We start from the raw sequence: 23,562 nt of genomic DNA, 5'->3' as shown, positions 1-23,562 counted from the left end.
TGGGGATACAGGAGTAGACAGCTCACCTGCTAGAGAGGGCCAGGTAGTGGGGTATACAGGGAGTAGACAGCTCACCTGCTAGAGAGGGCCAGGTAGTGGGGTATACAGGGAGTAGACAGCTCACCTGCTAGAGAGGGTCCAGGTAGTGGGGATACAGGGAGTAGACAGCTCACCTGCTAGAGAGGGCCAGGTAGTGGGGTATACAGGGAGTAGACAGCTCACCTGCTAGAGAGGGCCAGGTAGTGGGGCCCATACAGGAGTAGACAGCTCACCTGCTAGAGAGGGCCAGGTGGGGTAGTGGGGGTATACAGGAGTAGACAGCTCACCTGCTAGAGAGGGCCAGGTAGTGGGGTATACAGGGAGTAGACAGCTCACCTGCTAGAGAGGGCCAGGTAGTGGGGATACAGGAGTAGACAGCTCACCTGCTAGAGAGGGCCAGGTAGTGGGGTATACAGGGAGTAGACAGCTCACCTGCTAGAGAGGGCCAGGTAGTGGGGTATACAGGGAGTAGACAGCTCACCTGCTAGAGAGGGGCCAGGTAGTGGGGATACAGGGAGTAGACAGCTCACCTGCTAGAGAGGGCCAGGTAGTGGGGTATACAGGAGTAGACAGCTCACCTGCTAGAGAGGGCCAGGTAGTGGGGTATACAGGAGTAGACAGCTCACCTGCTAGAGAGGGCCAGGTAGTGGGGTATACAGGGAGTAGACAGCTCACCTGCTAGAGAGGGCCAGGTAGTGGGGTATACAGGAGTAGACAGCTCACCTGCTAGAGAGGGCCAGGTAGTGGTAGATACAGGGAGTAGACAGCTCACCTGCTAGAGAGGGCCAGGTAGTGGGGTATACAGGAGTAGACAGCTCACCTGCTAGAGAGGGCCAGGTAGTGGGGTATACAGGGAGTAGACAGCTCACCTGCTAGAGAGGGCCAGGTAGTGGGGTATACAGGAGTAGACAGCTCACCTGCTAGAGAGGGCCAGGTAGTGGGGTATACAGGAGTAGACAGCTCACCTGCTAGAGAGGGCCAGGTAGTGGGGTATACAGGGAGTAGACAGCTCACCTGTTAGAGAGGGCCAGGTAGTGGGGTATACAGGAGTAGACAGCTCACCTGCTAGAGAGGGCCAGGTAGTGGGGATACAGGAGTAGACAGCTCACCTGCTAGAGAGGGTGGGAGATACAGGTAGTGGGGATACAGGGAGTAGACAGCTCACCTGCTAGAGAGGGCCAGGTAGTGCTAGTGGGGTATACAGGGAGTAGACAGCTCACCTGCTAGAGAGGGCCAGGTAGTGGGAGATACAGGAGTAGACAGCTCACCTGCTAGAGAGGGCCAGGTAGTGGGGTATACAGGGAGTAGACAGCTCACCTGCTAGAGAGGGCCAGGTAGTGGGGTATACAGGAGTAGACAGCTCACCTGCTAGAGAGGGCCAGGTAGTGGGGTATACAGGAGTAGACAGCTCACCTGCTAGAGAGGGCCAGGTAGTGGGGTATACAGGAGTAGACAGCTCACCTGCTAGAGAGGGCCAGGTAGTGGGGTATACAGGGAGTAGACAGCTCACCTGCTAGAGAGGGCCAGGTAGTGGGGATACAGGGAGTAGACAGCTCACCTGCTAGAGAGGGCCAGGTAGTGGGGTATACAGGGAGTAGACAGCTCACCTGCTAGAGAGGGCCAGGTAGTGGGGATACAGGAGTAGACAGCTCACCTGCTAGAGAGGGCCAGGTAGTGGGGTATACAGGAGTAGACAGCTCACCTGCTAGAGAGGCCAGGTAGTGGGAGATACAGGAGTAGACAGCTCACCTGCTAGAGAGGGCCAGGTAGTGGGGTATACAGGGAGTAGACAGCTCACCTGCTAGAGAGGGCCAGGTAGTGGGGTATACAGGGAGTAGACAGCTCACCTGCTAGAGAGGGCCAGGTAGTGGGGTATACAGGAGTAGACAGCTCACCTGCTAGAGAGGGCCAGGTAGTGGGAGATACAGGGAGACAGCTCACCTGAGGAGGGCAGGAGTGGGGTGCTGGTATTATCCACCTGGAGGCCAGGTAGTGGGACAGCAGAGACAGCTTCACAGTAGATCAGGCTGAAGTCCACATCAGGGGTCAGCTCACCTGAGAAGGGTGGTTGTTGGGTTTACTAATAAACAAACAAACCTGCAAACAAACAAACAGCTCACCTGCTCAATGGGGTATAAAGGACTCACCTGCAGACAGGTAGTGGGGTATACAACACTTTACCAGGGCTCTTTGTACAATAGAAGCTCACCTGCTAGATGAGAATGAGACGCCTAGTGGGACGTTACAGCTCACCTGTGAGACGTCAGTGGGGTTACAGGATGAGACACTCACCTGCGAGACCACGATGAGACACCACAGCTCACCTGCTAGATGAGGCACCACAACGTCATACAGATGAGAGACAGCCACCTGCAGAGAGAGCGTCACTACAGATGAGACACCACAACGTTAGTGGGAGATACGGGATGAGACACCACAAGAGGGCGGTCACTACAGGGAGACACCTGCAGAGAGATACAGGCGTCAGTGGGATGAGAGACAGCTCACAAGAGGTCGTCAGGAGTAGACAGCTCACCTGATGAGACACCAGGTAACGTCACTACGATGAGACACCTGTTAACGTTACTGGTACGATACAGAGAGTACCACAACGTCACCTGATGAGACACCAGGTAGTCACTACGATGAGACACTCACCTGTAGATGAGAGGGCCAGGTAGTGGGATGAGACACCTGCAAGGGCGTCACTACGATGAGACACCACAACGTTACTGCTAGAGAGGTCAGATGAGACACCACAACGCTCACCTGCTAGAGATGAGAGTGGGGTATACAGGAGTAGACACTCACGCTGAGACACCACAATACGTTACTAGCGACCTGAGACACCACAACGTTACTACGATGAGACGCTAGAGAGGGCCAGGTCAGGAGTAGACAGCTCACCTGCACCGTTACTACGATGAGACGCTCACAACGTTACTGGATGAGGGTCACAGGAGTAGACGTTCACTGCACGATGAGACAGGTCACAACGTTACTGGGATGAGACAGCTCACAACGTTACTACGATGAGGCGCACAAAACGTTACACGATGAGACAGCTCACAACGTTACCAGGATGAGACGTCACAACGTTACTGCGATGAGGTAGTGGGGTATACAGGAGTCACAGCGTTACCTGCGATGAGACGTCACAACGTTACCTGTTAGAGGAGCGATGAGACATCACAACGTTACTACGATGAGACATCACAGCGTCACCTGCGATGAGACGCCACAACGTTACTACGATGAGACGCCTCACCTGCTACCAGTTACTACGATGAGACATCACAACGTTACTACGATGAGACACCAGGAACGTTACTCACGATGAGACATCAACGTTACCACGATGAGACATCACCTGCTATTACCACGATGAGACACAGGGAGTTACAGCTCACGATGAGACATCACAACGTTACAGGATGAGACACCACAACGTTACCGATGAGACACCACAGACGTAGACAATGAGACACCACAACGTTATACGATGAGACAGCTCACAACGTTGGACACTGCTACGATGAGACAGCCACAACGTTACTAGATGAGACCACACCGTTACTACGATGAGACACCACCGTTACTACGATGAGACGCCACAACGTTACTACGATGAGACACTCACAACGTTACTACGATGAGACATCACAACGTTACTCACGATGAGACACCACAACGTTACTACGATGAGACACCACAACGTTACTACGATGAGACACCACAACGTTACTACGATGAGACACCACAACGTTACTGGGATGAAAGGGAGTAGAACTATATAAAGAGCATTTATGGGTTGTTTACCTAAGGTAGTCCTGACTGTTGTGGTGTAGAGAGGTTGTTTACCTGAGGTAGTACTGACTGTTGTTTACCTGAGGTAGTCCTGACTGTTGTGGTGTAGAGGGAGTGTTTACCTGAGGTAGTACTGACTGTTGTTTACCTGAGGTAGTACTGACTGTTGTGGTGTAGAGAGGTTGTTTACCTGAGGTAGTACTGACTGTTGTGGTGTAGAGAGGTTGTTTACCTGAGGTAGTACTGACTGTTGTGGTGTAGAGAGGTTGTTTACCTAAGGTAGTACTGACTGTTGTGGGGTAGAGAGGTTGTTTACCTAAGGTAGTCAGCTGACTGTTGTGGTGTAGAGAGGTTGTTTACCTGAGGTAGTCCTGACTGTTGTGGTGTAGAGAGGTTGTTTACCTGAGGTAGTCCTGACTGTTGTGGTGTAGAGTAGTTGTTTATCTGAGGTAGTACTGACTGTTGTTTACCTACCTGACTGTGGTGGTGTACAGGTAGTTTACCTGACTGACTGTTGTGGTGTAGAGAGGTTGTTTACCTGGTAGTACTGACTGTTGTGGTGTAGAGAGGTTGTTACCTGAGAGAGTACTGACTGTTGTGGTGTAGAGAGGTTGTTTACCTGGGAGGTAGTACTGACTGTTGTGGTGTAGAGAGTTGTTTACCTGAGGTAGTACTGACTGTTGTGGTGTAGAGAGGTTGTTAACCTGAGGTAGTCCTGACTGTTGCTAGAGAGACATCACAACGTTACTACGGTGTAGAGAGGTTGTTTACCTGAGGTAGTACTGACTGTTGTGGTGTAGAGAGGTTGTTTACCTGAGGTAGTACTGACTGTTGTGGTGTAGAGAGGTTGTTTACCTGAGGTAGTACTGACTGTTGTGGTGTAGAGAGGTTGTTTACCTGAGGTAGTACTGACTGTTGTGGTGTAGAGAGGTTGTTTACCTGAGGTAGTACTGACTGTTGTGGTGTAGAGAGGTTGTTTACCTGAGGTAGTACTGACTGTTGTGGTGTAGAGAGGTTGTTTACCTGAGGTAGTCCTGACTGTTGTGGTGTAGAGAGTTGTTTACCTGAGGTAGTACTGACTGTTGTGGTGTAGAGAGTTTGTTTACCTGAGGTAGTACTGACTGTTGTGGTGTAGAGAGTTTGTTTACCTGAGGTAGTACTGACTGTTGTGGTGTAGAGAGGTTGTTTACCTGAGGTAGTACTGACTGTTGTGGTGTAGAGAGGTTGTTAACCTGAGGTAGTACTGACATCACAACGTTGTTGTGGTGTAGAGAGGTTGTTTACCTGAGGTAGTCCTGACTGTTGTGGTGTAGAGAGGTTGTTTACCTGAGGTAGTCCTGACTGTTGTTTACCTAAGGTAGTCCTGACTGTTGTGGTGTAGAGAAGTTGTTTACCTGAGGTAGTACTGACTGTTGTGGTGTAGAGAGTTGTTTACCTGAGGTAGTACTGACTGTTGTAGTGTAGAGAGGTTGTTTACCTGAGGTAGTCCTGACTGTTGTGGTGTAGAGAGGTTGTTTACCTGAGGTAGTACTGACTGTTGTGGTGTAGAGAGGTTGTTTACCTAAGGTAGTACTGACTGTTGTGGTGTAGAGAGGTTGTTAACCTGAGGTAGTACTGACTGTTGTGGTGTAGAGAGGTTGTTTACCTGAGGTAGTCCTGAATGTTGTGGTGTAGAGAGGTTGTTTACCTGAGGTAGTCCTGACTGTTGTTTACCTAAGGTAGTCCTGACTGTTGTGGTGTAGAGAAGTTGTTTACCTGAGGTAGTACTGACTGTTGTGGTGTAGAGAGGTTGTTTACCTGAGGTAGTACTGACTGTTGTAGTGTAGAGAGGTTGTTTACCTGAGGTAGTCCTGACTGTTGTGGTGTAGAGAGGTTGTTACCTGAGGTAGTACTGACTGTTGTGGTGTAGAGAGGTTGTTACCTGAGGTAGTACTGACTGTTGTGGTGTAGAGAGGTTGTTTACCTGAGGTAGTCCTGACTGTTGTGGTGTAGAGAGGTTGTTTACCTGAGGTAGTCCTGACTGTTGTGGTGTAGAGAGGTTGTTTACCTGAGGTAGTCCTGACTGTTGTGGTGTAGAGAGGTTGTTTACCTGAGGTAGTACTGACTGTTGTGGTGTAGAGAGGTTGTTTACCTGAGGTAGTACTGACTGTTGTTTACCTGAGGTAGATCTGACTGTTGTGGTGTAGAGAGGTTGTTTACCTGAGGTAGTACTGACTGTTGTTTACCTGAGGTAGTCCTGACTCTTGTGGTGTAGAGAGGTTGTTTACCTGAGGTAGTCCTGACTGTTGTGGTGTAGAGAGGTTGTTTACCTAAGGTAGTACTGACTGTTGTTTACCTAAGGTAGTCCTGACTGTTGTGGTGTAGAGAGGTTGTTTACCTGAGGTAGTACTGACTGTTGTGGTGTAGAGAGGTTGTTTACCTGAGGTAGTACTGACTGTTGTGGTGTAGAGAGGTTGTTTACCTGAGGTAGTACTGACTGTTGTAGTGTAGAGAGGTTGTTTACCTGAGGTAGTACTGACTGTTGTGGTGTAGAGAGGTTGTTTACCTAAGGTAGTACTGACTGTTGTGGTGTAGAGAGGTTGTTTACCTGAGGTAGTCCTGACTGTTGTGGTGTAGAGAGGTTGTTTACCTGAGGTAGTACTGACTGTTGTGGTGTAGAGAGGTTGTTTACCTGAGGTAGTACTGACTGTTGTGGTGTAGAGAGGTTGTTTACCTGAGGTAGTACTGACTGTTGTGGTGTAGAGAGGTTGTTTACCTGAGATAGTCCTGACTGTTGTGGTGTAGAGAGGTTGTTAACCTGAGGTAGTACTGACTGTTGTGGTGTAGAGAGGTTGTTTACCTGAGATAGTCCTGACTGTTGTGGTGTAGAGGTTGTTTACCTGAGGTAGTACTGACTGTTGTGGTGTAGAGAGGTTGTTTACCTGAGGTAGTACTGACTGTTGTGGTGTAGAGAGGTTGTTTACCTAAGGTAGTACTGACTGTTGTGGTGTAGAGAGGTTGTTTACCTGAGGTAGTACTGACTGTTGTGGTGTAGAGAGGTTGTTTACCTGAGGTAGTACTGACTGTTGTTTACCTGAGGTAGTACTGACTGTTGTGGTGTAGAGAGGTTGTTTACCTGAGGTAGTCCTGACTGTTGTGGTGTAAAGAGGATGCACAGTAGTCTCGTTGCTGCAAATAAAAAAAACACCATATGACCTTTGAAATGAATTTCACATTCCATTCTGGATAGCATTTGGCACAGATGATAAAGTTTGAGTCTCAGTAGTATTCTTGGCACCGTATTCTTGGCAACTGTAGTTGGTGAAGCCAGATCAGTGGTGTATCTTACGTGTTTCCAGGAAGCAGCATGCCGGCGTCGTCTCTCAGAGTCAGCATGTAGAGAGCTGTGATGGCAATAGAACTGTGGAAGAGACATAGGGATGTCATAACACTTCATAACACGTTCATAAACATTACATAAGGAAAAAAACAAACATTGTCAGGCCCAGACCAGGGGACTTACAATGCAGGTACATCAACAACAAAAAAACTTCAAGAGTCGATTTATGAAAAGGAATAGTAAACTTCTATATTCTAAACTCTCCAATGCTTTTATACAGTCATGTCCCATCTGATCTGATAGTCAACTTTTCTCACATTTTCATTTCTCTGATACAGTTATCAGAATAGATAAAGCTTTACGCATTCAATATTATGTTATATTCAGGTAGAGGTAACTGCCAAAATAACGGAAACACTTGAGTTAATGAGGGATACAAAGTATATTGAAAGCAGTCGCTTCCACACAGGTGTGGTTCCTGAGTTAATTAAGCAATTAACATCCTGGCCTGCTTAAGGGTTATTATTTATATTACCATGCTTAGGGGTTATTATTTATATTACCATGCTTAAGGGTTATTATTTATATTATCATGCTTAAGGGTTATTATTTATATTATATTATCATGCTTAAGGGTTATTATTTATATTATATTACCATGCTTAAGGGTTATTATCTATATTATATTATCATGCTTAAGGGTTATTATTTATATTATATTACCATGCTTAAGGGTTATTATTTATATTATATTACCATGCTTAAGGGTTATTATTTATATTATATTATCATGCTTAAGGGTTATTATTTATATTATATTACCATGCTTAAGGGTTATTATTTATATTATCATGCTTAAGGGTTATTATTTATATTACCATGCTTAAGGGTTATTATTTATATTACCATGCTTAAGGGTTATTATTTATATTATCATGCTTAATGGTTATTATTTATATTATCATGCTTGAGGGTTATTATTTATATTATATTACCATGCTTAAGGGTTATTATTTATATTATCATGCTAAAGGGTTATTATTTATATTATCATTCTTAAGGGTTATTATTTATATTATATTACCATGCTTAAGGGTTATTATTTATATTATATTACCATGCTTAAGGGTTATTATTTATATTACCATGCTTAAGGGTTATTATTTATATTATATTACCATGCTTAAGGGTTATTATTTATATTACTGCTTATTATTATTTATATTACCATGCTTAAGGGTTATTATTTATATTACCATGCTTATTATATATTATCATGCTTAAGGGTTATTATTTATATTATCATGCTTAAGGGTTATTATTTATATTATATTATCATGCTTAAGGGTTATTATTTATATTATCATGCTTAAGGGTTATTATTTATATTACCATGCTTAAGGGTTATTATTTATATTACCATGCTTAAGGGTTATTATTTATATTATCATGCTTAAGGGTTATTATTTATATTATCATGCTTAAGGGTTATTATTTATATTATATTATCATGCTTAAGGGTTATTATTTATATTACCATGCTTAAGGGTTATTATTTATATTATCATGCTTAAGGGTTATTATTTATATTATCATGCTTAAGGGTTATTATTTATATTATATTATCATGTTAAGGGTTATTATTTATATTACCATGCTTAAGGGTTATTATTTATATTACCATGCTTAAGGGTTATTATTTATATTATCATGCTTAAGGGTTATTATTTATATTATCATGCTTAAGGGTTATTATTTATATTATCATGCTTAAGGGTTATTATTTATATTATCATGCTTAAGGGTTATTATTTATATTATCATGCTTAAGGGTTATTATTTATATTATCATGCTTAAGGGTTATTATTTATATTATATTATCATGCTTAAGGGTTATTATTTATATTACCATGCTTAAGGGTTATTATTTATATTACCATGCTTAAGGGTTATTATTTATATTATATTATCATGCTTAAGGGTTATTATTTATATTACCATGCTTAAGGGTTATTATTTATATTACCATGCTTAAGGGTTATTATTTATATTATATTATCATGCTTAAGGGTTATTATTTATATTACCATGCTTAAGGGTTATTATTTATATTATCATGCTTAAGGGTTATTATTTATATTATCATGCTTAAGGGTTATTATTTATATTATCATGCTTAAGGGTTATTATTTATATTATCATGCTTAAGGGTTATTATTTATATTATCATGCTTAAGGGTTATTATTTATATTATATTATCATGCTTAAGGGTTATTATTTATATTACCATGCTTAAGGGTTATTATTTATATTACCATGCTTAAGGGTTATTATTTATATTATATTATCATGCTTAAGGGTTATTATTTATATTATCATGCTTAAGGGTTATTATTTATATTATATTACCATGCTTAAGGGTTATTATTTATATTATATTACCATGCTTAAGGGTTATTATTTATATTATCATTCTTAAGGGTTATTATTTATATTATATTACCATGCTTAAGGGTTATTATTTATATTATATTACCATGCTTAAGGGTTATTATTTATATTACCATGCTTAAGGGTTATTATTTATATTATATTACCATGCTTAAGGGTTATTATTTATATTACCATGCTTAAGGGTTATTATTTATATTACCATGCTTAAGGGTTATTATTTATATTACCATGCTTAAGGGTTATTATTTATATTATCATGCTTAAGGGTTATTATTTATATTATCATGCTTAAGGGTTATTATTTATATTATATTATCATGCTTAAGGGTTATTATTTATATTATATTACCATGCTTAAGGGTTATTATTTATATTATATTATCATGCTTAAGGGTTATTATTTATATTATCATGCTTAAGGGTTATTATTTATATTATATTACCATGCTTAAGGGTTATTATTTATATTATATTACCATGCTTAAGGGTTATTATTTATATTATCATTCTTAAGGGTTATTATTTATATTATATTACCATGCTTAAGGGTTATTATTTATATTATCATGCTTAAGGGTTATTATTTATATTATCATGCTTAAGGGTTATTATTTATATTATATTACCATGCTTAAGGGTTATTATTTATATTATATTATCATGCTTAAGGGTTATTATTTATATTATATTACCATGCTTAAGGGTTATTATTTATATTATATTACCATGCTTAAGGGTTATTATCTATATTATCATGCTTAAGGGTTATTATTTATATTACCATGCTTAAGGGTTATTATTTATATTACCATGCTTAAGGGTTATTATCTATATTATCATGCTTAAGGGTTATTATTTATATTATATTATCATGCTTAAGGGTTATTATTTATATTATATTATCATGCTTAAGGGTTATTATTTATATTATCATGCTTAAGGGTTATTATTTATATTATATTACCATGCTTAAGGGTTATTATTTATATTATCATGCTTAAGGGTTATTATTTATATTATCATGCTTAAGGGTTATTATTTATATTATATTATCATGCTTAAGGGTTATTATTTATATTATATTACCATGCTTAAGGGTTATTATTTATATTATCATGCTTAAGGGTTATTATTTATATTATATTACCATGCTTAAGGGTTATTATTTATATTATATTACCATGCTTAAGGGTTATTATTTATATTATCATGCTTAAGGGTTATTATTTATATTATCATGCTTAAGGACATTATTTAGGTTACCATGGCTATGACCCCGTTGATGACAATGCCCGGATCCACAGGGGTTGAGTGGTCACAGAATGGTTTGATGAGCATGAAAACGATGTAAACCATATGCCATGGCCGACTCTGTCACCAGATCTCAACCCAATTGAACAATTATGGTAGATTCTGAAGCGGCGCCTGAAACCACCATCAACAAAACACCAAATGACGAAATGTCTGGTGGAATAATGGGGTCACATTCCTCCAATAGGGTTCCAGACACTTGTAGAATCTATGTCCAGGTGCATTGATGCTGTTCTGGCTGGTGGAGACCCAACGCCCCTAGTAAGACACTTCATAGTTCTATGTCCAGGTGCATTGATGCTGTTCTGGCTGGTGGAGACCCAACGCCCCTAGTAAGACACTTCATAGTTCTATGTCCAGGTGCATTGATGCTGTTCTGGCTGGTGGAGACCCAACGCCCCTAGTAAGACACTTCATAGTTCTATGTCCAGGTGCATTGATGCTGTTCTGGCTGGTGGAGACCCAACGCCCCTAGTAAGACACTTCATAGTTCTATGTCCAGGTGCATTGATGCTGTTCTGGCTGGTGGAGACCCAACGCCCCTAGTAAGACACTTCATAGTTCTATGTCCAGGTGCATTGATGCTGTTCTGGCTGGTGGAGACCCAACGCCCCTAGTAAGACACTTCATAGTTCTATGTCCAGGTGCATTGATGCTGTTCTGGCTGGTGGAGACCCAACGCCCCTAGTAAGACACTTCATAGTTCTATGTCCAGGTGCATTGATGCTGTTCTGGCTGGTGGAGACCCAACGCCCCTAGTAAGACACTTCATAGTTCTATGTCCAGGTGCATTGATGCTGTTCTGGCTGGTGGAGACCCAACGCCCCTAGTAAGACACTTCATAGTTCTATGTCCAGGTGCATTGATGCTGTTCTGGCTGGTGGAGACCCAACGCCCCTAGTAAGACACTTCATAGTTCTATGTCCAGGTGCATTGATGCTGTTCTGGCTGGTGGAGACCCAACGCCCTAGTAAGACACTTCATAGTTCTATGTCCAGGTGCATTGATGCTGTTCTGGCTGGTGGAGACCCAACGCCCCTAGTAAGACACTTCATAGTTCTATGTCCAGGTGCATTGATGCTGTTCTGGCTGGTGGAGACCCAACGCCCCTAGTAAGACACTTCATAGTTCTATGTCCAGGTGCATTGATGCTGTTCTGGCTGGTGGAGACCCAACGCCCCTAGTAAGACACTTCATAGTTCTATGTCCAGGTGCATTGATGCTGTTCTGGCTGGTGGAGACCCAACGCCCCTAGTAAGACACTTCATAGTTCTATGTCCAGGTGCATTGATGCTGTTCTGGCTGGTGGAGACCCAACGCCCTAGTAAGACACTTCATAGTTCTATGTCCAGGTGCATTGATGCTGTTCTGGCTGGTGGAGACCCAACGCCCCTAGTAAGACACTTCATAGTTCTATGTCCAGGTGCATTGATGCTGTTCTGGCTGGTGGAGACCCAACGCCCCTAGTAAGACACTTCATAGTTCTATGTCCAGGTGCATTGATGCTGTTCTGGCTGGTGGAGACCCAACGCCCCTAGTAAGACACTTCATAGTTCTATGTCCAGGTGCATTGATGCTGTTCTGGCTGGTGGAGACCCAACGCCCCTAGTAAGACACTTCATGTTTCCTTTACTTTGGCAGTTACCTGTATATTGCAGTGCTTCAATATCCAGAGGTATTTTCTAACAAAGCAGTCATACTTTTTGTTTCAATATGAAAGTCACATGAACATCTGCTCCTCAGTTGTAACAGGAAGTCTTACCAGAAAGCCATTGTTGCTACCAGAATGATCATGCTGACTTGCACAAACTTGTGTTTTACGCAGTGGTGGAACTTTGCCTACAAGAGAATAAATAGGAACATTAATGGTTTTAGTTTAGTTTGATTCAGACTTGCTGTACACCTGTTCTTATACAAGTATACAGTCTTTCTGCAGTTCTACCTCACCTTGACAGATTTGAGAGGTGTTGGCTTCTGTGGTGGTGGAACACTGCTGTGTCTGTTTATTTTTCTGTGTGACACAACACATATATCATCAACACAACACGTAAAATAATGACAGTTGAAACACAGCACGTAAAATAATGACAGTTGAAACACAGCACGTAAAATAATGACAGTTGAAACACAGCACGTAAATAATGACAGTTAAAACACAGCACGTTAAATAATGACAGTTGAAACACAGCACGTAAAATAATGACAGTTAAAACACAGCACGTAAAATAATGACAGTTGAAACACAGCACGTAAAATAATGACAGTTGAAACACAGCACGTAAATAATGACAGTTGAAACACAGCACGTAAAATAATGACCGTTGAAACACAGCACGTAAATAATGAAAAACACAGCACGTAAAATAATGACAGTTAAACACAGCACGTTAAAAAACACAGCACGTAAATAATGACAGTTGAAACACAGCACGTTAAATAATGACAGTTGAAACATGTTAAATAATGACAGTTGAAACACAGCACGTTAAATAATGACAGTTGAAACATGTTAAATAATGACAGTTGACACAGCACGTTAAATAATGACAGTTGAAACATGTAAAATAATGACAGTTGAAACACGTTAAATAATGACAGTTGAAACACGTTAAATAATGACAGTTGAAACACAGCACGTTAAATAATGACAGTTGAAACACAACACGTTAAATAATGACAGTTGAAACACAACCCGTTAAATAATGACAGTTGAAACACAGCACGTTAAATAATGACAGTTGAAACACAACACGTTAAATAATGACAGTTGAAACACAGCACGTTAAATAATGACAGTTGAAACACAGCACGTTAAATAATGACAGTTGAAACACAGCACGTTAAATAATGACAGTTGAAACACAGGACGTTAAATAATGACAGTTGAAACACAGAACGTTAAATAATGACAGTTGAAACATGTTAAATAATGACAGTTGAAACATGTTAAATAATGACAGTTGAAACACAGCATGTAAAATAATGACAGTTGAAACACGTTAAATAATGTTTTGAAACACGTTAAATAATGACAGTTGAAACACAGCACGTTAAATAATGACAGTTGAAACACAACACGTTAAATAATGACAGTTGAAACACAGCACGTTAAATAATGACAGTTGAAACACAACACGTTAAATAATGACAGTTGAAACACAACACGTTAAATAATGACAGTTGAAACACAACACGTTAAATAATGACAGTTGAAACATGTTAAATAATGACAGTTGAAACACAGCACGTAAAATAATGACAGTTGAAACACGTTAAATAATGACAGTTGAAACACGTTAAATAATGACAGTTGAAACACAACACGTTAAATAATGACAGTTGAAACACGTTAAATAATGACAGTTGAAACACGTTAAATAATGACAGTTGAAACACATTAAATAATGACAGTTGAAACACGTTAAATAATGACAGTTGAAACACGTTAAATAATGACAGTTGAAACACAACACGTTAAATAATGACAGTTGAAACACGTTAAATAATGACAGTTGAAACACGTTAAATAATGACAGTTGAAACACGTTAAATAATGACAGTTGAAACACAGCACGTTAAATAATGACAGTTGAAACATGTTAAATAATGACAGTTGAAACACAGCACGTTAAATAATGACAGTTGAAACACAACACGTTAAATAATGACAGTTGAAAATGTATTAGAAACCAAAGAACGTTGAGCATTCAGTCATCCAGTCCATTACAAGTATAAACTCAGTCCCTCCAAAAGGAGAGATTCCTAAACTACAATAAAGTGGAGATATTTGACAGTACAGGAGGCATAATGCAGAAGCCGTAGGGCTGTTATGGTTGAGCTGAGAAAGTGTTGATGGTCCCCATGAGAGTGACCCTGGTCATAAAGACAGACACACAACACATCCAGAGGTCAACCATCCTCAGTACAGCCCCACCGTCTCATACACACCAGTCTGTATCACAACCGGCCGTGATTGGGAGTCCCATAGGGGGGCTCACAATTGGCCCAGCGTCGTCCGGGTTTGGCCGGTGTTGGCTGTCATTGTAAATAAGAATTTGTTCTTAACTGACTTGCCTAGTTATATAAAGGTTAAATAAAATTGATTTTTTTTTAAACACAGCAGGGATCTGAAAAGTGTCCCTGAGTACCTGACTAAACCGACTGGCTGAATGTACTAAAACAAATGTTTTTATGTTGGGTGAAAATCTCTGTGTCTCCAAATTATTTTGAAAACTGAAAGAGAACTTGTAGGCAATAGGCCATAGAGAAATAGCACCCCCTGGTGGCACTGTGACATTACCCTGTAGTGCTGCTGTTAGCAGGGTTTCTGCTGTTAGCAGGGCTGCCCATGTCCTTTAGCTTGGCTGACCGTGTGTTCCACCCCTCTAGCTCCTGAATCCTGTTCTCCAGGTTGTCAGTCACCTTGCACAGCTGCTTCACAGCCCCTACATTCTCCATGAAGATCTGCTCCTATGGGGGACAAATAGCATAGAAATGGGACAGTATTTTGTTCTTCAAAGTAAAACTTTATTTTTTTATTGAACCTTTATTTAACTTGGCAAGTCAGTTAAGAACGAATTCTTATTTACAATGACGGACTGGGAACAGTGGGTTAACTGCCTTGTTCAGGGGCACAAAGACACATGTTTACCTTGTCAGCTCGGGGATTCGATCCAGCAACCTTTCGGTTACTGGCCCACCGCTCTAACTACTAGGCTACCTGCCTCTAACCACTAGGCTACCTGCCTCTAACCACTAGGCTACTCTGCCTCTAACCACTAGGCTACCCTGCCTCTAACCACTAGGCTGCCCTGCCTCTAACCACTAGGCTGCCCTGCCTCTAACCACTAGGCTACCCTGCCTCTAACCACTAGGCTGCCCTGCCTCTAACCACTAGGCTACCCTGCCTCTAACCACTAGGCTGCCCTGCCTCTAAACACTAGGCTACCCTGCCTCTAACCACTAGGCTACCCTGCCTCTAACCACTAGGCTACCCTGCCTCTAACCACTAGGCTACCCTGCCTCTAACCACTAGGCTACCCTGCCTCTAACCACTAGGCTACCCTGCCTCTAACCACTAGGCTACCCTGCCTCTAAACACTAGGCTACCCTGCCTCTAACCACCTAGGCTACCTGCCGCCCCAAAGTGGGACCATAACTCAGATCTCCTGGCAATCCTCATGCTGATTATCACACTGATCATATGTTATCAGGCCTTAAATCTCATGCGGACGGACACGTACTTTGTCCACCATGAGGAAGTTGCGGATCCTCTCTCCGTCGCTGCAGGTGATGTCCCCCACCACTTTGACAGCAGTGGGCAGCAGCTCCTTCACCTCCTGGGCTAGGACGCCCGTTTCATGTATGTGATCGATCCCCATCTCTGAGGCGAACTCAGGCTTGTAGTCATACTCCACAATCCTCATCTGAGATATTCTCTTCAACTGTTCTGTTGAATCCACCTACACAGTTGAAGTATTGTCCCGTCAGGTAAGTCATCATTCCCTGGGCCACTGTGAAGGCATTTTCTATGTTCCTTCCTGTTACTTCACACCAAAACCATTCATTTGATAGCTATTATATAAGAGCATGTGCTGCTTCCTACCTCTTGTATGTTGTGTTTTGCGCGGCGGTCGGAGGGATGCATAACCTGCCCCATGATCTTAGCGTTGCCACAGACCACCAGGGCTTCATCGGGGGTGTCTGTGTTGATGCCCACCCTCCCCTGGTACACCACCGCGTCCGGAGCCTGTCCTCGCTGCCACAACACCTCACTGTCGTTCTCAAACTGGCCCGGGTTCGACGCCTGTAGTGGAGGAACACGGAAGAGTTTAGAGTTCTGGTTACGGTTGGTTCCATTCAGATCACGGTGCATTCTAGAACTAATTGTCCAATGGAATCATGGTAGGAACTACATTTGATTTAATTTGATATATTCTTTATTTAATCTTAATTTTATCAAGGAGTCTCATGCTTTAGTACTTAGTGCTTGAGTCTCATGCTTTAGTACTTAGTGCTTGAGTCTCATGCTTTAGTACTTAGTGCTTGAGTCTCATGCTTTAGTACTTAGTGCTTGAGTCTCATGCTTTAGTACTTAGTGCTTGAGTCTCATGCTTTAGTACTTAGTGCTTGAGTCTCATGCTTTAGTACTTAGTGCTTGAGTCTCATGCTTTAGTATGCTTTAGTACTTAGTGCTTGAGTCTCATGCTTTAGTATGCTTTAGTACTTAGTGCTTGAGTCTCATGCTTTAGTATGCTTTAGTACTTAGTGCTTGAGTCTCATGCTTTAGTACTTAGTGCTTGAGTCTCATGCTTTAGTACTTAGTGCTTGAGTCTCATGCTTTAGTATGCTTTAGTACTTAGTGCTTGAGTCTCATGCTTTAGTATGCTTTAGTACTTAGTGCTTGAGTCTCATGCTTTAGTATGCTTTAGTACTTAGTGCTTGAGTCTCATGCTTTAGTACTTAGTGCTTGAGTCTCATGCTTTAGTACTTAGTGCTTGAGTCTCATGCTTTAGTATGCTTTAGTACTTAGTGCTTTAGTATGCTTTAGTACTTAGTGCTTGAGTCTCATGCTTTAGTACTTAGTGCTTGAGTCTCATGCTTTAGTATGCTTTAGTACTTAGTGCTTGAGTCTCATGCTTTAGTACTTAGTGCTTGAGTCTCATGCTTTAGTACTTAGTGCTTGAGTCTCATGCTTTAGTATGCTTTAGTACTTAGTGCTTGAGTCTCATGCTTTAGTATGCTTTAGTACTTAGTGCTTGAGTCTCATGCTTTAGTACTTAGTGCTTGAGTCTCATGCTTTAGTACTTAGTGCTTGAGTCTCATGCTTTAGTACTTAGTGCTTGAGTCTCATGCTTTAGTATGCTTTAGTACTTAGTGCTTGAGTCTCATGCTTTAGTATGCTTTAGTACTTAGTGCTTGAGTCTCATGCTTTAGTATGCTTTAGTACTTAGTGCTTGAGTCTCATGCTTTAGTACTTAGTGCTTGAGTCTCATGCTTTAGTATGCTTTAGTACTTAGTGCTTGAGTCTCATGCTTTAGTATGCTTTAGTACTTAGTGCTTGAGTCTCATGCTTTAGTACTTAGTGCTTGAGTCTCATGCTTTAGTACTTAGTGCTTGAGTCTCATGCTTTAGTATGCTTTAGTACTTAGTGCTTGAGTCTCATGCTTTAGTACTTAGTGCTTGAGTCTCATGCTTTAGTATGCTTTAGTACTTAGTGCTTGAGTCTCATGCTTTAGTATGCTTTAGTACTTAGTGCTTGAGTCTCATGCTTTAGTATGCTTTAGTACTTAGTGCTTGAGTCTCATGCTTTAGTACTTAGTGCTTGAGTCTCATGCTTTAGTACTTAGTGCTTGAGTCTCATGCTTTAGTACTTAGTGCTTGAGTCTCATGCTTTAGTACTTAGTGCTTGAGTCTCATGCTTTAGTACTTAGTGCTTGAGTCTCATGCTTTAGTATGCTTTAGTACTTAGTGCTTGAGTCTCATGCTTTAGTATGCTTTAGTACTTAGTGCTTGAGTCTCATGCTTTAGTACTTAGTGCTTGAGTCTCATGCTTTAGTACTTAGTGCTTGAGTCTCATGCTTTAGTACTTAGTGCTTGAGTCTCATGCTTTAGTATGCTTTAGTACTTAGTGTTTGAGTCTCATGCTTTAGTATGCTTTAGTACTTAGTGCTTGAGTCTCATGCTTTAGTATGCTTTAGTACTTAGTGCTTGAGTCTCATGCTTTAGTACTTAGTGCTTGAGTCTCATGCTTTAGTACTAGTGCTTGAGTCTCATGCTTTAGTACTTAGTGCTTGAGTCTCATGCTTTAGTATGCTTTAGTACTTAGTGCTTGAGTCTCATGCTTTAGTATGCTTTAGTACTTAGTGCTTGAGTCTCATGCTTTAGTACTTAGTGCTTGAGTCTCATGCTTTAGTACTTAGTGCTTGAGTCTCATGCTTTAGTATGCTTTAGTACTTAGTGCTTGAGTCTCATGCTTTAGTATGCTTTAGTACTTAGTGCTTGAGTCTCATGCTTTTAAATACTTTAGTACAGGGTTCCCCAACTGGTGTCCTCCGCACCAAATTTGGCCCCCGGGGTGGTCTCATTTGGCCCCCCAAGTTTTCAGAGAGAAAAATAATAATAATCTGCTCAACAGTTGATGATCCCTGCTTTAGTACTTCTGGTTCAGTACTGACCCTGACTACGATCCTCTCTGACATGAACGCTATCAGCAGGTAACTCTCTTCCCTCACTGTGGCGTACAGACCCACCACCATCAGGAAGTACCTGGTCATAACACAAGGACACATGGAACGACATGTTGAAACTGCTTTCAATGTCGATATTAGTATCATGGCAATAACACGGCAGTAACACGGCAATAACACGGGAATGACACGGCAGTAACACGGCAGTGACACGGCAGTAACACAGCAGTAACACAGCAGTAACACGGCAGTAACACGGCAGTAACACAGCAGTGACACGGCAGTAACACAGCAGTGACACAGCAGTGACACAGCAATAACACAGCAGTAACACAGCAGTAACACGGCAGTAACACGGCAGTAACACGGCAGTAACACAGCAGTAACACAGCAGTGACACGGCAGTAACACGGCAGTAACACAGCAGTAACACGGCAGTGACACGGCAGTAACACAGCAGTAACACAGCAATAACACGGCAGTAACACGGCAGTAACACAGCAGTGACACGGCAGTAACACAGCAGTGACACGGCAGTAACACAGCAGTAACACAGCAGTGACACGGCAGTAACACAGCAGTAACACAGCAGTAACACGGCAGTAACACGGCAGTAACACGGCAGTAACACGGCAGTAACACAGCAGTAACACAGCAGTAACACGGCAGTGACACGGCAGTAACACGGCAGTAACACAGCAGTAACACAGCAGTAACACGGCAGTGACACGGCAGTAACACGGCAGTAACACAGCAGTAACACGGCAGTAACACGGCAGTAACACAGCAGTAACACAGCAGTAACACAGCAGTAACACAGCAGTAACACAGCAGTAACACAGCAGTGACACGGCAGTAACACGGCAGTAACACAGCAGTAACACAGCAGTGACACGGCAGTAACACAGCAGTAACACAGCAGTAACACAGCAATAACACAGCAGTAACACGGCAGTAACACAGCAGTGACACGGCAGTAACACAGCAGTGACACGGCAGTAACACAGCAGTAACACGGCAGTAACACGGCAGTGACACGGCAGTAACACAGCAGTAACACAGCAGTAACACGGCAGTAACACAGCAGTAACACAGCAGTAACACAGCAGTGACACGGCAGTAACACGGCAGTAACACGGCAGTAACACGGCAGTAACACAGCAGTAACACAGCATTAACACAGCATTAACACAGCATTAACCAACCTCTGGTCAGGGTTGGGTTTACCCTTTTTCCTCATGTTGTTGGCAGTGGTCTCACTGAAGTGCAGTCTTCCCAGAGTAACTCTAGTGATCTTGTCCCCTGGTAGACTCACTCTGAGGGACGAGATGTTATTCAGAAATTTAGGCCAGAGATTCCATCCAAATCGTCCCTTTTTTGGCTACGCACCGTATACCTCTTGAATCACAGTTGTGTCATTGTTCAGATATGACAGATTACACTCCCAACGTTGAACACGGCAGTCTACAGTACAGAGTATAGTGACATGGAGGACGGGACACTCACTTGACTGGCAGGAATGGTTTCTTGCTGCGATCCGGCTGGGACTGCTCTATGGTGACTTTGTGAGTCTGTGCCTCAAGCTGCAGAGAACAAACGGTCATAGTATAGATAACTAGCAGGGTTGATGAGAACAAACAGTCAAAGTATAGATAACTAGCAGGGTTGATGAGAACAAACAGTCAAGGTATAGATAACTAGCAGGGTTGATGAGAACAAACGGTCAAAGTATAGATAACTAGCAGCGTTGATGAGAACAAACGGTCAAAGTATAGATAACTAGCAGGGTTGATGAGAACAAACGGTCAAAGTATAGATAACTAGCAGGGTTGATGAGAACAAACGGTCAAAGTATAGATAACTAGCAGGGTTGATGAGAACAAACGGTCAAAGTATAGATAACTAGCAGGGTTGGGGAGAACAAACGGTCAAAGTATAGATAACTAGCAGGGTTGATGAGAACAAACGGTCAAAGTAGAGATAACTAGCAGGGTTGATGAGAACAAACGGTCAAAGTATAGATAACTAGCAGGGTTGGGGAGAACAAACGGTCAAAGTATAGATAACTAGCAGGGTTGGGGAAAACAAACAGTCAAAGTATAGATAACTAGCAGGGTTGATGAGAACAAACGGTCAAAGTATAGATAACTAGCAGGGTTGGGGAGAACAAACGGTCAAAGTATAGATAACTAGCAGGGTTGGGGAGAACAAACGGTCAAAGTATAGATAACTAGCAGGGTTGATGAGAACAAACGGTCAAAGTATAGATAACTAGCAGGGTTGGGGAGAACAAACGGTCAAAGTATAGATAACTAGCAGGGTTGGGGAGAACAAACGGTCAAAGTATAGATAACTAGCAGGGTTGGGGAGAACAAATGGTCAAAGTATAGATAACTAGCAGGGTTGATGAGAACAAACGGTCAAAGTATAGATAACTAGCAGGGTTGATGAGAACAAACGGTCAAGTATAGATAACTAGCAGGGTTGATGAGAACAAACGGTCAAAGTATAGATAACTAGCAGGGTTGGGGAGAACAAACGGTCAAAGTATAGATAACTAGCAGGGTTGGTGAGAACAAACGGTCAAAGTATAGATAACTAGCAGGGTTGGGGAGAACAAACGGTCAAAGTATAGATAACTAGCAGGGTTGGTGAGAACAAACGGTCAAAGTATAGATAACTAGCAGGGTTGGGAGAACAAACGGTCAAAGTATAGATAACTAGCAGGGTTGGGAGAACAAACGGTCAAAGTATAGATAACTAGCAGGGTTGGGAGAACAAACGGTCATAGTATAGATAACTAGCAGGGTTGGTGAGAACAAACGGTCAAAGTATAGATAACTAGCAGGGTTGATGAGAACAAACGGTCATAGTATAGATAACTAGCAGGGTTGATGAGAACAAACGGTCAAAGTATAGATAACTAGCAGGGTTGATGAGAACAAACGGTCAAAGTATAGATAACTAGCAGGGTTGGGAGAACAAACGGTCAAAGTATAGATAACTAGCAGGGTTGGGAGAACAAACGGTCAAAGTATAGATAACTAGCAGGGTTGGGGAGAACAAACGGTCAAAGTATAGATAACTAGCAGGGTTGGGGAGAACAAACGGTCAAAGTATAGATAACTAGCAGGGTTGGGGAGAACAAACGGTCAAAGTATAGATAACTAGCAGGGTTGGGGAGAACAAACGGTCAAAGTATAGATAACTAGCAGGGTTGGTGAGAACAAACGGTCATAGAATAGATAACTAGCAGGGTTGGGGAGAACAAACGGTCAAAGTATAGATAACTAGCAGGGTTGATGAGAACAAACGGTCAAAGTATAGATAACTAGCAGGGTTGGGGAGAACAAACGGTCAAAGTATAGATAACTAGCAGGGTTGGTGAGAACAAACGGTCAAAGTATAGATAACTAGCAGGGTTGATGAGAACAAACGGTCAAAGTATAGATAACTAGCAGGGTTGGGAGAACAAACGGTCATAGTATAGATAACTAGCAGGGTTGATGAGAACAAACGGTCAAAGTATAGATAACTAGCAGGGTTGATGAGAACAAACGGTCAAAGTATAGATAACTAGCAGGGTTGGGGAGAACAAACGGTCAAAGTATAGATAACTAGCAGGGTTGATGAGAACAAACGGTCAAAGTATAGATAACTAGCAGGGTTGGTGAGAACAAACGGTCATAGTATAGATAACTAGCAGGGTTGGGGAGAACAAACGGTCATAGTATAGATAACTAGCAGGGTTGGGGAGAACAAACGGTCATAGTATAGATAACTAGCAGGGTTGGGGAGAACAAACGGTCATAGTATAGATAACTAGCAGGGTTGGGGAGAACAAACGGTCATAGTATAGATAACTAGCAGGGTTGGGGAGAACAAACGGTCAAAGTATATTTGTAAGTCGCTCTGGATAAGAGCGTCTGCTAAATGACTTAAATGTAAATGTAAATGTATAGATAACTAGCAGGGTTGGGGAGAACAAACGGTCATAGTATAGATAACTAGCAGGGTTGGGGAGAACAAACGGTCATAGTATAGATAACTAGCAGGGTTGATGAGAACAAACGGTCAAAGTATAGATAACTAGCAGGGTTGGGGAGAACAAACGGTCAAAGTATAGATAACTAGCAGGGTTGGGGAGAACAAACGGTCAAAGTATAGATAACTAGCAGGGTTGGGGAGAACAAACGGTCATAGTATAGATAACTAGCAGGGTTGATGAGAACAAACGGTCAAAGTATAGATAACTAGCAGGGTTGATGAGAACAAACGGTCAAAGTATAGATAACTAGCAGGGTTGGTGAGAACAAACGGTCATAGTATAGATAACTAGCAGGGTTGGTGAGAACAAACGGTCAAAGTATAGATAACTAGCAGGGTTGGTGAGAACAAACGGTCATAGTATAGATAACTAGCAGGGTTGGGGAGAACAAAC

The 23,562-nt window shown here is 41.9% G+C and overlaps 1 protein-coding gene across 1 annotated transcript in view; it reads right to left on the bottom strand.

Moving 5' to 3' along the window:
• Positions 1 to 2,090: 2,090 nt before the first annotated feature.
• Positions 2,091 to 23,562, bottom strand: part of LOC115122220 (myelin regulatory factor-like protein) — a 41,448-nt gene continuing 19,976 nt past the window's right edge. Inside the window, exons 8-18 of the mRNA XM_065022086.1 lie at positions 20,628 to 20,704; positions 20,327 to 20,437; positions 19,110 to 19,200; positions 16,538 to 16,738; positions 16,176 to 16,394; positions 15,233 to 15,402; positions 12,880 to 12,943; positions 12,695 to 12,771; positions 7,175 to 7,246; positions 6,962 to 7,014; positions 2,091 to 2,119 (exon numbers count right to left, since the gene is read on the bottom strand). Of these exons, the coding sequence (XP_064878158.1) occupies positions 2,091 to 2,119; positions 6,962 to 7,014; positions 7,175 to 7,246; positions 12,695 to 12,771; positions 12,880 to 12,943; positions 15,233 to 15,402; positions 16,176 to 16,394; positions 16,538 to 16,738; positions 19,110 to 19,200; positions 20,327 to 20,437; positions 20,628 to 20,704 (1,164 nt within the window). The remainder of the gene's footprint in view (positions 2,120 to 6,961; positions 7,015 to 7,174; positions 7,247 to 12,694; positions 12,772 to 12,879; positions 12,944 to 15,232; positions 15,403 to 16,175; positions 16,395 to 16,537; positions 16,739 to 19,109; positions 19,201 to 20,326; positions 20,438 to 20,627; positions 20,705 to 23,562) is intronic.

This window comes from Oncorhynchus nerka, linkage group LG8 (genome assembly GCF_034236695.1).
Source record: "Oncorhynchus nerka isolate Pitt River linkage group LG8, Oner_Uvic_2.0, whole genome shotgun sequence".
Classification (NCBI taxonomy): Eukaryota; Metazoa; Chordata; class Actinopteri; order Salmoniformes; family Salmonidae; genus Oncorhynchus; species Oncorhynchus nerka.
The sequence above is the reverse complement of the archived record's forward strand: the minus strand, read 5'-3'. Positions and strand labels throughout refer to the sequence as shown.